At 50.2% G+C, this 17820-nt stretch overlaps 1 protein-coding gene across 1 annotated transcript in view; it reads right to left on the bottom strand.

The window, feature by feature from the left end:
- The window catches only part of LOC128267606 (proton channel OtopLc), a 13581-nt gene extending 9546 nt beyond the window's left edge, over nucleotides 1-4035 (bottom strand). Inside the window, 2 exon segments of the mRNA XM_053004488.1 lie at nucleotides 3462-3781; nucleotides 3862-4035. Coding sequence (XP_052860448.1) covers nucleotides 3462-3781; nucleotides 3862-4035 — 494 coding nt within the window.
- Between the last annotated feature and the right edge of the window lie 13785 nt (nucleotides 4036-17820).

Raw genomic sequence — 17820 nt, 5'->3', positions numbered from 1 at the left:
CACACACACGCCACAAACAAGGGGATCAAACAAAGGAAGAACAGGACCCTTTTCGCGGCCCCTTTTTGCGGTCTAGGAGAGCGCCCACGAGAGGTCAGGGACACAGCCCACGGGTGGTGGGAGGGGCGGGGGAGGGTGTCACGGACCAGAACCACACGGACACGGCGCACGGAGCAAGGTACCGAGAGGTCGCGGAGCGATAGAGAGTTTGAACCGCGCGATCGCGTACCAACCGCACTACTGGCGACTGCTGCAATGCTGCCACCGTGGGTATATCCTGGGCCGCCCTGGGTCGGTCCTGGCCGTGTCCTGGCCCCGTGGCCCTCGGCCCCGTGGCCCTGGCGCAGCCCCGAGAGATGCCGTGCGTGCCGAGAGATGCTGCCCGATTCGGCCCGAGAGGACGATGCCGACCACTCGAGCCGAGCGCCCAGAAAGGACCTTTTTCTCTCTCTCTCTCTCTGTCCTTCCCCCCCTCTCGTTCACTAGTTGGTCCTCTGACGAACGAGCAGAGAGAGCAGAGCAGAGTCGTCCGTGTCTTCTGCCGCTCGCTCCTTGCTTCCTTTCTCTCTCTCTCGCGCACACACACACACACACACACACACACACACACAGGGACACGCATCGCAAATCACAGCATCTCCGGCGGTGCCGCTCTCTGGCGGTGGCGCCACCCTTCAAAGGAAGAGGAAGTGAATCCCACGGAGCAAAGCGGACATCCGACCCTAACGCGGCGACCGTGCGCGCGTGTGTGTGTGTGTGCTCGTAATCGCCTTCGCAACCCCTCGCAGCGTGTGTGTGTGTCTCAGAACCGATGAAAACCGCACACAGCATCACAACAAATGGGGTTGTGTCCGTTTTTCGCGAGAACGCCCGCTCGTGAGTTCCCCTTAGTTAGGATCTTCTCGTGCCACCGGCACTGCTGAGGTAACAAGGGAGGGAGGGGGCGGGGGATTCAGCCTACCCTACACGTTGCTGCCTGTTGGTGACATCCTGGACATCTGCAGGTTCTCTTGGCACCACCGGGAGAGAGAGAGAGTGGGTTTCGCTCTGTGGGAACCTCCTTCTCGCGTGAAAATTCTGGTCCAATTGCGTGAAAATTCTGGTCCACGGTGGTTCGCCTGGCTGGCTGGACCATTGCGAAAATAGGAGCCGAGCAAAGCAACGCGCCAACGCGGGTATACAGCGGCTGCTGCTGCTGCTGACCGAGGGCCGAGGTTGATCTGACGTCAAAGGAGACGTGTAGGAGACGTCAAAGGGACGCAAATTTTCTTTTCTCCTGACATGCCCAGCCCTACCAGGAGCTAGGCAAGGCGTACACGCTGCACAACGGTTGCTGCTCACTTGTCTACTTCCTACAAAGCTGGTTTGTGGTTAAAATTTGCTGGGGCTAACTGTTCTTTTCTAGAAGTTCTTTTTTTGCGCACTCCGGTTTTACTACTATGGGTTTCGCAGGCATCTGCATCAAAAACACCATCAAGGACACCATCAAGATCATTGGATCGTTAGGGGGGCACTGTAAACTGTTAAATGGAAAGAGGCGTGTGCCTATCGCAAGTCCTTCGCTACCGAACCGGCGCCCGGCGCGCAATCCGCCAACGGAAATATATCACCCTGTGACGGTGAAATAATTCCCACTAGCAAAACGGAAAGATTTCCAACAAAAAAGGGGTGTGGAAATATTTCGCTGTTCAAAGGCCATCCGAGCAACAACAAAATATGTTTTGCTGTGTTGACGAATATGCAATCAAAGTATCAGTGTTTTACAATCAGATGACTTAAATTATGATATTCATTCTAAGTTGCGGCTTAATACGGCTCTGCCCAATTTGTGTTAGAAAGAAACGGTTCTTTAAGATCCTGCCAAAAATTGTCAAAACGCAAGCCGGAAGAAAGGAGAAAAACGTAGTTGCGCGATAAAAACGGACTTCACGTTTTAACTCGGTAACATTTACTTGTAGTGCTAAATCCCCGCCCACCTATCCGGGTATGACATCAGATTGATAGGAGACCGTTTCTTTACTTTCAATGATACTTCTTTCAATTGCTTACAGGCCAGTCAGATGTACAGCAAACAGTTGTGATGGGGTGAAGCAAATAAATCTGTAGACAACCCAACCCAACATGGTCACGGGGACTAACGGTTACAATTTCGAGGCCATTTGGGCAACCGTTCCCGTACTCAAACGTTTTTCGATAAACAAAAAAAAGATTGTTAAGCAGGTCCAAAGAGAACACCTGCTGCTGCTGCGTTGAAATCTATCTACCTACAATAGATAGCGAAAAGCAGTTTAGTTAAAGTGGGAAGCCTGAAAGTTTCAGTTTTCCTTACCAATTTCCTTCGCTTTGATCCGCTAACAAGGCAACTACAGTGAATTGAGTTATTTTGAGAGCAAAAATAACGAGCTTTTTGGTCGAAGAATTCATAAGACATTATGCTGTTTCCTAGCTTGTAAGATGGCAAAAAACCTGACCGAAATATTCGAAACTAACAGAACGCAGAAAGTAATATGGTCATTAATATGAGAATTGGTGGTAAATAGAATAGGGATATCTCGAAAAATAACGATAAAAGCGAGCACGAAATCCTGAAACTAATCAATGGCTATATGGCAAGGTCGTGTTCATCATATTAACGCTGTTGGGCGTAAGAAATCAACACCCCAACGAATAAAGAAATGTGCAGTGAGCATCTAAAGTACAAACCCTCGTATATCCGTCAAAAATTTCCAACAAAAGATTCAACCAGATGGTCTTTCTCTAAGCACCTTTAGTGAGGTGTCCTTCTCCTTCGTTGGTTAGCAAGATGCAGGTAAATCTGACCACGTAGCTTAAAAAAGGGCTACATAATAAGCAGAGCCAACTTATAAAAAAAACGACTAGCATTTTAATATCGGAATGCTGTGAAACCTTCTTTGTTCTGAGAAAACAGTTTGATCTCCGGATTGATGACATTACATTATGGTCCGGTTCAAGTTTTCAAGGTTTCGTGTGGACTCGAAAATTTACTTGAACCTAATGAAAGAAGTAATCTTACACCTCTGAAGGAAAACGCCGGCTCATCGGCCAAGTTATGAAGTGTTTAAGGACCACCACGTAAACCCAGACTTGTGCGCTATGGAAAACATTAGCGGAGCATTCAGTGAATCGCATCGAGTGACTCAAAAGGCACCGCATAGTTTCATGGTCATGGGCACGTCAATTTCAAGAACTAATTGGGAACCCCAGGAAAGTTAGGAACGGATGAAGTAACGCACGACGTTTGGCGTTTCCAATCATATGGTAATAAGTTACAAGATGAAGGCATCAGTTCCATCAGCTCGTGACGGGTTGACCATAAAACCATAAAACTGCAGCCCGATGCAATCGCATCCGCACACCGTAGACAACGTGACCAGCATGCTCCTCCTCCTACTCCTGCTCGCAAAATCTCGATCCTGCCCCCCGTTTAGGGTCTCACTCACTTGGCGTTTTTCGGCTTCCGAGCGTCGATGATCTTGCGCAGGTGCGTCCGCAGATGGATCCCATCGTCGTCCGAGTCGCTGATCGTGCTGGTGATGGTCGTGCCGCCGCCTGCCGCCCCGTCGGCGCGCAGGTGCATCGGGCGTGCCCGGAGCGGCCGGCGGTGCTGCTGGCCGCCGCCGAGCTCGTCGTCGTCATCGTCGGTCCCCCCGCAAGGCACTGTCGGTGGTGATGCTGTTTTATGATGATGATGGTGCTGCTGCTGCTGCGTCGCGCGGTGATGCGTCGGGGTGGTGTGCGACCCGAATCCATCGGGATTGAGCTGCTCGAGGAAAGAAACGAGCCGTTGAGTGAGTGAGGCGGTGGCGATGAGTCCGGATTCGGAACGGGGGCCCAACTTACCTTCACCATGGTGCCGATCTGGCGGCTCTCGGGCCGGATCTCGAGCAGGCAGTCACTTTCGCGGTCCATTACTTCCGGTTTGGCGAGCGGCGGGAAGGATATGGGCAGTGGGCGTCTCGGCGTTGGTCCTAGCAAACGTTCATGCATCTCATGGATGTAGGGGCACCGTATCATTCCGCGCTGCACCTGTGGGATCGCAATCGAGTCGAGTCGAGACGGGGTGAGACGGGGGTAGATCCTCATGAGGGTGAGGGGGGTGGCTCTGTAAGTGTTATTCGTTCCGCGTTGAGTGCGCGTAGTTCGGAATCGGAAAGCGCATCGCGAAACTCCCACGCGAAACTCTCGACGGCCGCCGGCGAACATCAATGGCACATGGTTCAAGCCGTAACGGAGCCTTCGAAGGAAATGGCACACACACACAAAATGGCAACAAATCGACTTCGTGGCGGGCGCGATAAGAATTGTGCCCGAGGTCGTCGAACCGTGCCAAAAGGTCCTCGGACACGCTAGGGCGAGGGGGAGCAAAATGGAAAACTATAATTTCACGCCGCTTAAGACCGGTGCTGTGCACGACAGGACCACCCATCCACCCCCGGGCTGGGGCAATGACCCCGGGCAGGTAGGCGGCCAGACATAGGCGGCTTCGTCGTCATCGCTCCCCCTTTCGATGAGCTCGCCCGCCGAAGTGCGATTGACTGTGGCGAGACTAGTTTTTCTTTTACCGTAATTATTTTTTTAATTTCAGCGACCCGACCCGGTGTTAACAGGAACAGAAAACCTCAGGGAACGGCATCCAGGTGAACCGCACTAGCGTGTGTAAGCGCTTGTGTAATTTAAGGACTTCATAAAAACAATGTTGCATTAGCTACTGGAGACTCTTTGTTGTTCCCAACTCGCAACACGGAACATCCGAACGTGACAATAATCGCAACAATATCTCTTTGTTCCGTTCCACAAGGCGAAGGACGCGTGGCGTGAAATTTAAACGGCAGGATACGCTGTCACGGGCGTTGAACACAAAGCGGTGTGTACTCTTTGCAATGGGCTCAATGAAGGATAACCACTTTTACTACCCTCCACTACAAGCCCAACTGTTTTGATATGGCTACTATTACCGATTAACGTTACATAATCTGCTACACCATATAATCGGTCTGACGAAAGAGTGTCTGGTGTTTTCCTAAAGCAATCCCGCTACAAGCTTCCAACTGTGTGTGTTCAAATCAAATCCAACATTTCTTACGATAGTTACGATAAAACGACTTTTCTTATCGCAAATATGGGGTTGCCCTTTTTGGGGTTTACATGTTATAATATTCTATTTACGTAGCGATTCAAGTTTCTTGTTATGTGTTACTGTTATACGGAAACCGAACTTGATTTTTTCCTGAGTTGATTTTGTCATTGAGTAGTCGGCTGTTCTATCATCTATTCCACGTCTATTGAAAGTTTGAAAAACTTTGTATCAATTGTTGATCGAACGAACATTTTCGGGATCCTGCGAAAACACGCGAAAGCAGTAGCCATCCCTTAGCCGACCCCTAAAAATATTATCTACACTCTCAAATAATTTCTGCAAAACTGGAACTATTCAGTTCAACTAAGAACATTCGAAACTCGAAGGTGAGCCGGTGTGGACCTGAAATTGCCCTGAAACTCTTGTCAATAACTTCTTGTCCAACTTTTTCCCGTGTTGAAAAATTGATTGTTGCTTACAGGCGACGACGATGCTCGCTTCGTCGTCGCCTGTAAACCTTAATAAACAATTTCAAGTGAAACCTTCAGACATTCTCGAAACACTATCGGAGACTGGAAAATTAAGGTAAATGGTTGGAAACCGAAGCTAGCTGATAATGAATAACATTGAATTCGGTGGAACCAGTTAAGTAGTTCGGTTAGGCAACCGATTAGCATTCAAAACACATATCAATAATACCGCAATAAACGGTGGATTACGGTGTTTGGGGCAGGGTTTTGTTTCATAAATAACAAATCCATTACTGACACCTAAAGATCCAACCATTCCAGGAGGCAGTTAGTCCCTTTAATAGTGGCTGAACCGTAAAGGATACACTTTTCTAAAATCTACAATATTGAATTGGATTACAGATTACGGAGAAGAAAACCTACGGAATGGCCGTAATCGATACGTAACTAAACGAAACTAAACGTAATTTTAGAAAAAAATAGTACCAGGGGAATTTGAAAAAAAAAAAAAAAAAAAAAACTAGCATCTCTAAGTTGTCGTTTAGTGTCCTTTATAGAAATATGATTAAGTAAAACCACGGCACGGTCGTTCGAAGCTTTAGCACAGCTTTTCGTTCTACGTTTATGGTTCGGCTACGATCTAAGCTCTTCATTTCCCGTGTTTGTACAAAGAATTTGCTGACCCTGTATTATTTAAATCGTTGTATTTCCCTTTTGGTACTGACGCTTTGAGCTGCTTCGAGAAGGCTAAAGCTGCTGTTCGTCGATTGATTCGTCTGTTTTTTTTTTCTTTTCTTAGCACAAGTTGTCGTTTGGTTGGTTTACTTGGTTACTTTGGGGATAGATAGTAAAAAAAGTAATTTATGAACTATTCACTCTAAAAAGCCACAAAAAATCCTACCAAACGGTACGCGAAAAAAGCGGGTAAACTGTCTCAAGTGCATCCAAGATTTCAGGCATCAGACAAATTACTCACAAAAAAAAACCGAACCTCTTTGTTTTCTTTTTCGCTACGCTACGCACCCCGCAACAGGGCGAACAAAACAACACCTTTTTCAACCCCGTCGGTACGATTCGCGGCGGGACCTGTCGTTGTTGTTATGGTCTGTTCAAAATTTGATCAGATTTTTGAGCCGCGTTGTGGTGTGTGAGGTGTGTGTTGAAGCATTGGCGCTCTCGTCGACTCGTCATCCCCTACGCATTACGGCGAATTGCGCCCGTTGCGGGCGGCTAGCCACTAGCCCACCCCACCCCACCACCACACATTCCCATCGAACGCTCTTTGATCCACGCACATACACGCACGCACACAAACGCCGGAGTGAAGTTCTCCGTCCTTCGAAAGGAGGGTTAATGAGAGCGGAGGAGTCCCTTCCTTCAAATTCCTTACGCTGCGCAGGCGCTTGCCAGAAGGAGCACAAGCACGCGAGCATAAAAAAGGACGCGGCGTCGGCAATGTTGCAACAGGAAACACACCGCACACATCGTCGCTGCTGGAGCGACCACCACCACCCGCCATTTGTTGCACATCCTTTTCCTTTTTTTTTTTTTTTTTTTTTGCGTCCCCGCTAAACGGTTTGATGTTGCGTTTCGGCGCGCGGCTCCCGTAGCCATGGGCAACAACGACGCGGCTGCGGGCGGGGCCGGGAATGTTGGCTGGTTGGCCAAACGGGGGCCAATTTTATGTCCCCGGGCCGCACACACACACACACCGCACCGCACGTACGCACACCGCCGAACGCAACGTTTCGACCGCTTATTTTGCGCGTTGCCGGTTGTTGCCGTTCTGTCGCCGCGGCCCATCGTTTCGGTTTTCGGAAGCTTATCCGTTAGTCCCCTCACCCCGCCCCCCCCCCCACCCCCTCGGGGTTAACCCCGTTCTGCAAGACGAGGGCAACGGTTTGGTTTGAACGAATAATGATTTCGGTTGGCGCCTTAAAACGGGAAAACTCGCCGGCCGTGCACCATTTTGCCGGGGACATTGTTATGCTGCTGCTGCTGCTGGCGGTGGTGGTGGTCCCCGGGTGCAATAATGGGTGCGCAATAGTAACGGTGACGTTTAGCATATACGTACATGGATTAGCATATCTTTTATGAAATCCAGTTTGTTCTACAATACAAATAAGCGCAATAAGCAAAGTGCGCCAAACGGCAAACGACATAAATCATAAACAAAGGCCCCGAAGCTAGGCCCGAGCCACCCCCCCCCCCCCCTCAGCCCTCCACACCGCAAACAATCAATGTGAAAGCAGCAGCAGGCCGTCACAATATGCAGCTCCGCGGAGTCGGGACGCTAGCCATCAACCCGTCCCCGGGTAGCATGTAGAAAGTACATTACACGCCAAAGGGTGGGACACCTGTGTGGCGGGGGTTGCGGGGTGGGCTAATGGGGTACCGCGGTCAGTTTGGGGCAGACTGCTCCCCCCCCCCCCCCCCCCCCCCTGACCCGACACGCACGCAGCTGCGCACCACTTCTGGTACATCTTCGGTGCCCATAAAATCGGCGTCCTTTGTGTGGAGCGGCCTGCTCTACCCCTCTAGCGGTGTTTTAAGTTCAAAAATGACGTGCTGTGGAGTGGAGTGAGTTGTAGTAGGTGGCCCCCGTTAAATCCCCGAATGACTTTAAAAGCAATACAGCCAAGACCGGTCGAGGATTATCGATCAGCAATAAACAATAAGGCGGCACAAACGAACGGGCGATGCATAATGAGACGAAATATTACCACACCTCACATCGTCTGTAAAGCTTAGAGTTAGAGACGATAGATTTAAGAAGGATTTAGGATTAAAAAAAGACCAGTTTTTGGGTCTGTTCGATTTGGACGGACAGCGCTTCAGCGTTTTATTGAAGTAAGCAGTTTGGGAAATAGCAAAAACTTACTTCCACGCGTGCTGAGTCTTCTCAACTCAAACTGTACGAAAACTGTTCTAAAAGTCAATTTTATTGAATTTCTTTGGGGCTGGCGGAAAACCCCCAGCTGCGCTTGAGCTGCGTTTGAAAGCTGCGTTTGAGTAATGAATGTTTGATATGACTCAACTATCATTGTAAGGAGTTGAAATTTTCTGCTACAAGGGACCTGAATCATTATTAGGAAACAAATTACAACGGCATTACGGTTACAGGGATGCATTATTTACATGAAGCCTACAAGTTGCTGACCTTTCCTGGTCATGGTGACTCGAAAGCTGTTCAAAATTGGTCTTATTGAACAAGTTTTATTGGTGACGATTTCCCCGCACCACAGGATAGTGCAGCAATTCACAAAAGGCAGAAGAAGTCATGCAGTATCTCGTGGACGATAACATCAAGCTTTTACAGGCTATTAACATATTTGTCCAGACCAGCCAACAACTGAAAACTTGTGGTTTTTCATGCATCTCGGAGGTATGCGAAACGATCCCACTTAATTTAACAGAATTATCTAAATTAATCAAACCAATCTGGACCAAAATGATACATGAGGACTGTAGGGAAAGGTCCACATAACAAAACCAGGATGTTTGGCTAACATTTTGCTCTAGTATCAATCATCCCTAAATACACCAAAACTATCATTTACACATCTTATAAAATAGTTTTGATTGATTTTTGGTTGATTAAAGCAAATTTTTTATCATCGTATTTCCTTTGTGTTCGTGAACTAAACTTCGTTTCGCCATCCACTGTAGATTTTTTACCGAGTGGTGGTCGCAAGGAGTCCCTTAGACAGGTTAATCAGGTCAGTAATTCAGAAGGAGTCCCCGGCAGGAGTCTTGAAGACTTGGCAAAACTGAGCCTTCCGTAAGATGTTTTTCGGGCATCGCCATTTTGGCCTTTCTTCAGTGGGATAGTTCAACTCGTTCATTCCAACCAGGAATGGGCAATATCGAGAAGGTTGAGAGCATCGAGATTCTTACAACCGAGATTTGTGTCAGTGTGTGGGAATACTACTATGAACTAATAAAGCGAGGTACGGGGTAAAGTACTGAAATCCGTTTGACGTCTTTTTAATCGCAGCAAGGCTTGAGTCGTAATCGTATTCGTTGCTGCGTTTTTTTGAAACATAACGAACCAAACCGTTACAACGGTAGCACTGGTGTCCTGTTGTGTGTGTGAGTGTGTCCTTAAAAAACGCATGGCTCTCACTGCCCTAAACAAAACCAAAACTCGTTCTATCGCTCCGTCGTCGTCGTCGTCGTCACCGTCGGATTACTTCGCATAGCTTCGCCCCGTAGAACCCGTAGTCAGTGTAGGGTGCAATGTACAGTCAACAAAGGAACCAACCTCCACAACTTCACAACCCGTCTTATGACGTCTCCGTCATCCCATCCGCAACACGCAACACAGCAACAACAACAACGACGCAAACAAAACGCAACGGGCGCAGGATGAAGGAGATGTTAATGCGCGCCGAGTAAAACCGAACATTATGCTCTGCGGATGCGGCTAGGGTTACGGGTGTGTGTGTGTGTGTGTGTGTGTGCTCGGTGCGTGTGCCAGGCCATCGTTTTTGTTCCGAATCGTCTAGTAGCGCACAGTCCTTCCGCATGTTTCGCACGTGTTTTGGGTCCCGTTCTATTTTGCTTTTCAATTTCCTTCTTTTTTGCCGGAAAAATCGCACACCTTCTTGCACGGGGTGGACTGTACACACGCGCGCGTGCGTGTGCGTGAACCCCTTATTCTGTAGGGTGTCTCTGTTGCGCACCAGATACGGGGACGGGGAGGACTGGCAATATTTATAGAACTGTTTACATAATGATCTGTTGGGTGTTGATACCCAGAGACATGCTCCGGTTCTTCGCCGTAACGCTGACTGACTAACAGGTGGATTCTAGCACTTCCCTTCTTTCCAGGGGCGGGGGGGGGTGGGGGGGTGGACCCAGCTCGAAGACCGAACTGTACACGATTGTACTTTATGCGCTTTTCTCTCGTTCCTTCTTTCCCTATTATTTCTCCTATGTTCGTACCCCGTTTCTGTCGTCCGTCGGTATGGCGGTGAAAGTAGTACAACCCGCGGCCAGTTGATGATCTCGGACCGGGGTGCGAAATTGGCATAAGCTTGTCGTAGACGCACAAAGAAAATCAATTGATCAATTGGTCAACTTTTGGTGCCCACAAGGATTGGAAGTAGCGCGAATGGGAATTTGCGCGAACGGACATACACAGAAGCCGTATGCGTCTGTCACCGGATGCGTCTTCAATACGGATCTCCGCCCGGGAACAAGAGCCGATGCAAGAATGCAGACAAACAGGGGCCCTCCAACAAGGCTGGCTGCAAACGATGAGCTAACTACCGCGCAAGAGATGTGGCGAGCCGGTAAAAAAACATGCTACACCACACCTGGCTGGTGCGAAGAAGTTGAGTGTGTGTAAAAACGAAACGGTGACGGAACGAAAGAACATTGAGCGTACGCAAAGCAACCTTAGACGGGGACAAAAAGTCCGGGAGAGCAGCAAAAAAAAACAGTTCACAAGAAAACCGAAACGGCTGTTGGAAGAACGGAACGGTTGAAAGTCTTATCAGAGTAACCAGCCATGCCGAGTCCTATCCGGACGAGACCAGCACATGAACTGATGAACTACTCAAACTGTATCTCGTCCTTCGCAAAATTGTACGTCTTGGGGTACAGTGCTACTGCAATTCAAGCAGGACATGAGGCGGAGAATGAGGCGTGAGGTGCCCAGAAAGCGATATGTTTCGCACGATTGCACGTTTCGTTCGATCGGCCAGCTGGGCACATTTTCACCAAGTGGATGCTCTGCTCGAAATCTTGTGCATCTCACAAGGTGTTCCACATTGGTTGTTGTGGATGTCGGCCAAATTCTAACATTTGGTCACTGTTTGATATACATTCTGCAGCAATTTATGATCTTAGGAATTTCGTAGACAGAGCGTGTCCATTATTTTCTCGGTAGATGACTTTAGTGATCGATACCTCGTGGAGCTCAAGGAGCTAAAGATTAACCATCAGAGACAGTTTTAAGCCATTTGCGCAAAGCTGGATTTAGAAAGAAGCTCGATATTTGGGTGCCAAACCAACTAACGCAAAAAAATGTAATGGATCGAAATCGAATCGAGGAAAGAGTTGAGAGGAATCAATTATTATGAGTTGCCCAAACACTAAATACAGATCTCTACTGTCAACAACTGCAGCGTTTGAAGCTAGAGCGATCGGCCAAAGGAAGAGGTGTTGTGTTCCATCAGGACAACGAAATGTCACACACGTCTTTAGTGACTCGCCAGAAAGCTCCGGGAGCTTGGTTGGGAAGTTTTAATGCATCCACCGGTATAGTCAGGATCTGGCACCAAGCGATTATCCCCTTTTTCGGCACGGAAAATGGCACCATCGGAACATTTGAAATACCGTTAAAAAAATACACCAAAATAATGGATTTCTTTTTCCCCAGTAATCCAGTAATAATGTAATAGTAATAACCATAGTAATGGTAATAAAAATAAGAACAATAATAATAATAATAAAATCGTTATCACCCAACGTTCCTAATCGGTCCCGTAACTTTTTCGTTAACTTCTCCACACATATCCCCTCGGCCACCGAACTGACTGCACAGCACAGATCAGTCAATCAGGGTACAACAGGGCATCGCACGCACAAATCTTCCAAATGACACATGAAGATGTTAACCGACTTTCGGCGAGTGAAAGGGTGACGAGAAGTGTTGCTACGACTGACTGATGACGATCTAGCGCCAATTTTCCACCCATCAGAGGGAGGCCGTCCAACCAGGGCCCTCCTCGAGCGATCAGGAGCGTATCAGATTCGTCGCCCCTGTGCTTAGGCGAGAGACTTACCACGCTGGCTTCATGGCCTTGGACGGCTTAGGGCGGCCGGCAAGAAATCCAAGGCAATCGGGGCTCCGGGTGAAAACCGATCGCAGTCGACACGTAGGTAGTAGGTTTGGGTAGCTTAGGTAGCAGCCAGCAGGGCAGTCGTAGGTCTTCGCCTTCACTTTTGCGCGTGCGGGGGCGCACACACACACACACACGCGCACGATGCCGAGATCAGATCAGATGAGGAGGCGATGCGTCACCTCGTCACTAATCTATGCAATCGGAGCACCGGAGTGACGTGCAGTTGTCGAACCGCTCACGCTCCTCACGCAGACTCTCCTTCGGCCAGAGTAGCCAGTACCGCAGTAGCGTCACTGTTTTGTTGTATTGCTCTCTCTCTCTCTCTCTAGAGGAGCGCTTCTCAAGTCACCGCACAAACAGAACAGAGTCACAGCGTAGAATTGTTGATATGTTCTCGATTGATAGATTGATAGTGGGACGGCGGGGGTGATCCGATCCGGTTGATGATGGGTTGCTGTTCGTGAACTTCCACTCGATTACGGCACAGAAACCCGCCGCGCCGCTTGTTATTGTTGAATTACTGACGCGCGCACGTGGGTGGATGTGTGAGTTTGTTGCCTCGTTTGTTTTCGTTCGCGTCTGTCACCCGTTGACTGTCACTCGTCACAACAACACCAGGAGGCTCGACTTCCGTCGAACGCCGAACCACTAACTACACACACACACACACACACAGACAGACAGTCTAGCGGGAATATATCTCGGGAATAACTCGCGAGACAGTCGTCGTGGTCTGGACCAACAAAATGCGCGCTCCGACTCCGGCCAAGTTCTGAATGCGACTGAGAGACGGAACGCTGGACGCGCGCGCTGCGGACGTTCTAACGTGGACGTGGAGCGAGCGAGAGCACACGAGAGCGAGTGAGTGAGCGAGAGCGTTGCAGTACACAACAGAGCGCGCCCAACACCCCACAACCAGACGCTGACGCTACTTCCGCTTTTCGCTACGGTGCTGGGTGGACGGGTGGGTGGGTGGGTGGGTGGTTGCTGGCGGTGGTGCATTGTGCGCACACGGCGCACAGCGCACGGCACCCACACAACCACGCCGGAGGCACGACGCCAGAAACGCCACCCTCGACGACGACGACGACGACGGACTGACTCCCGCCGTGATCGTGTGGTTGGGATTTGGGCCGAAGCTTCCGAGATGTCTGCGATCATAACTGGGGGACTGTCCAGAATGTCCAGATGTACCAGGAACCCCCGTCAAGAAAGAAGATCCCAGCCACCCAGCCATCCAGCGATTCCCTCCAGAGACGTTCCCTCAACTCTACGGCGATAGGGTCGCGCGCGCGCGTGGTGTTACCATGGCAACCCTTCCATGGCCCCGACCCAAGGCCGTAACGTAGCGATTGTTTGGGGTGGACCACTCTACTGGACGTGTGAGTGTGTGTGTGTGTGCGCAAGGGAAGGAAGCACAATTAACGCCCCAGAAAACGCCGGTTATTTATGGGACGCCGTGCCTGCCTGCCGTGAGTTGTATGTGTATTTTCCAAAACGACTCCGATTCCACAGCAGAGCAGTCCACACACTCCACGGCAGAGATTTCTCGCACGCAACCCGCTACAGGGAGCGCTACGGTGTCGGAGATTCTAGGTTGGTGGTGTTTTTTACGGTGACTGCGAGTTCGAGTCTCAAGTGGCCTCACACACAACTCATGTTTTGTGTGCCCACACTGAGATTTGTAGGCCCTCTGTATAGAGGTTCCCCCCAGCGTAGGCTGTTGGAGTCTCTCTAGAGTCAACTCTGCACACAGCACTGCACAGCTCTTCCAACGACATCGCTCGGCACGCAACTGGACCAAACGGGTGTTCCAAGGGGACGACAGACTTCCAGGTCCATGACGATTTGTCGTGTCGTGCGAGCACTGAAACGTGACAGTGCACCCGTGCGTTACACCGGACCGGACTAGATCCAAGAGTTTCGTCCTGAAGTCGTCTACTGATCCAACGACTACGATGGTTACATCCCAACCACATCCCTTACATCGGGTACACATCCCTTTTGGTGACTGTCAGATAACAGCGACGCTATTTTTAGCGCTTTGATAATCACATCCCACGCGCGACGCGCGTTTTCCGTGAGCTTCGGTGGATCCAAGTCGGCCGACGATCCATAGTCAAACCCCCCCCCCACTACTGATGAGGCCCAGTTTCCCCGTCCCTTATCTGTCTCTCCTACGTCGGCTTCGCAAAGGAGCCTAGCGGTCGGTTCCCGCGATTTGTAATTTCATCAACGATTGAACTGTTGACAGATTGGCCCAGACTGGATGACGGTGGATTACGGCTTTGTAGCTAGGCCCCTTTTTTCAATGAAATGCTAGCTGCAATCCTTCAGATAATCCTTCAAGTCTCGGCTCGGCCAGCATTCCACATCGTACAAACAAACTTCCTCCTCGCTTCGTAACTGTCAGTTGCAAGTGGATTGTTTTGGGAAATTAAGGTAATTTTTTCTTCAATTGGACCAAAGTGTCAAAGATAGTGTGCGATGCCGATGCCGAAATCAGTTTCTGGTCCTCCAATGCAGCTGCAGTTACCAATGATGCCAAATTTGGAGGTCGGTATTTTGGCCAACGTAGCCGTTCGCAGTGTCTGTGCCTCAAGAAATGCGATATCAACTGTTGGGCTCCCATCTTTTTGTGACCGACGGAAGCGGAGAAGTAAACACGGGGACAGGGCTTTAGCAGGCTGAGACTGAAGCCCGACCGAGTCCTGTCCCGGGACCGGGGGCAGGGCAGTATTGTGTTTCGGTCCGGGGCACCGACAACGGCATCCTTGGCAGTTCGCCCCGGGGAAACCAAGTCAGCATTCTCGGCACAAGGAGGCCGGGCGGCCGGGCGGGTAGGCGAGCGCGAGGACGAGGTTGGACGATTTCAACAATTGCAAACCCCTCCCCGCCAGCCCCTTCCACCACACCCACCAACACCTAGACACGGACGTCTAGGGTCGCGCCCGCCAAGTGCCAAAAGGAGTGATATCTGCTTCGTTCGTAGTTGGCTGGCAGTAGTCCTCTTTCGCAAAAGGTCGCTGACCGATCGTGGGAAACCTAGAGCGCAACCCGTAAGTGTGGTGCAACAGAAAGAGGACCATCCCCCCCCCCCCCCGCCCCCCCCCCCATGTACTTCCCTTCCCCCAACCCTAACGCCCATAGCGCCCTCCCGGGGGGAGCGAAAGTTAAGTTCAGCAAGGGAATGAATATGAGGCCCAATGGATTGTTAGTTTCTTGCTCACCGGGACCGGATTCAATTCTTACCGAGCCCTCCTCTCCACCATCTGTAGTCCGCTCCTCTCCCACCGTTCCGACCGCAGGATCCGCACGGAAGCACGGAAATAAATGCCCGAAGAGACAGGGAACAGGGAACAGGCTACAGACTATCTAGGCCAAAGCGTGGAGCACCGGGAACGGAGAAAAAAAAAACTCCGCCCAAGGGAAAAAATGGTGAGCAAGAGAGAAGAGCGCCCAGACAGCCGGCGGGGACAGAAGGCGGGGAAAGGCGGAGGAGTTTTCTCGGTTCGTCCCCTACGAATGAACCGTGTGCGCGCGATGTGACGTAGTAGTAAGCGCAGAAGTAAAGCGGGCTGAAGGCTGAATTGTTTTTTGTATCGATTCCCGACTCCCAACCCAGACCCCCGCTTCCTCTTTTCATCCCTCTGCCCCTTCCCCGGCCTCCCGGTTTGAGATTCTCTCATCCAAATCGTCGGCGAGCTCTGATGAGATGATAAATCAGCGCGGCGGCGACGGCCGGAATCAATCTTTCGCAGCACACGGAGGCCCGCGGCCCTATTGCATAACGTATCTCCCTCCACTCTTCCCACCCTGCAGTCCATCTCTACACCCCCCACCTGACACTATTCCTCCCGTGGGGACGCCGAGAGCCCGGTTCTCAGTTCCGGTTGGCCCATTTTTCGTCGCGCACACAGTTGCCGCGTATTCATCCAGGCGGACTCCATTTGTACGAGCGTAAGGCGTAGCGGGAGGATGGTGGGGTTAGGGTTGGACTGAACACGCGACATCTCGCGCTCGTCACCAAGGAGTCAGTTTGCTCAAGATTGCACAAAATGCAAGCTTTAAAAAAATTGTTTAAAAATATCATCAGATGTCACAAACGTCATACATAACGCCACAGCGCTGGAGTTTCACAACGAAAAGTCCGCATCAAACCGCTGACCGACTGTCTGATGTCGATTCGAATGTCATACCGAAAGAATGGATTTGGAAGATATTTGTATTGTTGGTTGGAAGAAGTCAAACAAAAACAATGAGGCAACGGAACTCTGGTAAAGGCAACGAATCTTCTCCGTCTTTGCCATTTGGACCACCATCACCGAAGGTTCCATCGAACTGCCGAGCTAGGTTTAGATCATTCTTAGATGGATCCGCTGCAGTAATTGAATTGCTACGGCCCGGACGGAGCCCATGTTCACGATCTGTTCCACTCGGTTTTATGATCGAAGCCCACCCAGACGTTCTCACGCACAACGACGGACTCTCACTGCAGTCCGACAGGGTAAACGAAGAACGATGGGATGACGGACGCCACATTCCCGAACGGCTTTGTTCGAGTTTTATGGTCAAAACGAAACTTCCACGGGTTTTGAGACTTGAATTTTCGCGCTGCTTGAAAAGCGCAGAAACGTCAAGGCCGGATCTTTGATCCGCAAGCAAAAGTCTGGAATGGAGGGTTGGGGTTTCGGGTGTTGGTTCTACGTTACGCATTGCGTTTTTCTTTCTCTCTCCCCCAACTCTTTCCAGTGTTGGTGCGTGAGTCACTCTAGGTTTTTCAATTGCATCGATCTCGAAGGAGCCCGTCTTCGCGATCCGTTCCAGTCGGTTTTATGATCGAAGCCCACCCCAGACGTACTCACGCACGACGACGGACTCTCACTGCAGTCCGACAGGGTAGACGAAGAAAAATAGAACCCCGACGATGGGCGCCGCATTTACGATCGGCTTTGCTCGGGTTTTATGGCCAAACCAAATCTTTGGCGGGTCCGCGGATTGCAATTTCTGCGTTTGTTGGAAAGCGCTGCCAACGGTCGAGACCGGATCTTTGATCCGTAAGCCATACTTTTGCATTTTGTGGGATTTGGGGTATGAATTCTGTGCTACGTGCTGCGATGTATTTTATCACCCCAACTATTTCCAATATCGGCGAGTGAAAATCACTCCGGGTTCTTGAGTCGATTCGACCTGGATGGAGCCCATATTCCCGATCGGTTCCAGTAGGTTTTATCACCGAAGCCAAACCAACTGTTCTCGAAAACAACAACGGACTCTTACTTCGATCCAAAGGGGTACGTTATGAGTCATGGGACCACAACGGACCCCGGAGTCCGTATTAGAGGGATTTGGGGTGGGTATTTTGTCACCCCAACTCTTTCGAGTGTTGGCGTGTGAA

This window comes from Anopheles cruzii, chromosome X, assembly GCF_943734635.1.
Source record: "Anopheles cruzii chromosome X, idAnoCruzAS_RS32_06, whole genome shotgun sequence".
Taxonomy (NCBI): Eukaryota; Metazoa; Arthropoda; class Insecta; order Diptera; family Culicidae; genus Anopheles; species Anopheles cruzii.
This window is presented reverse-complemented; position numbering and strand designations above follow the sequence as displayed.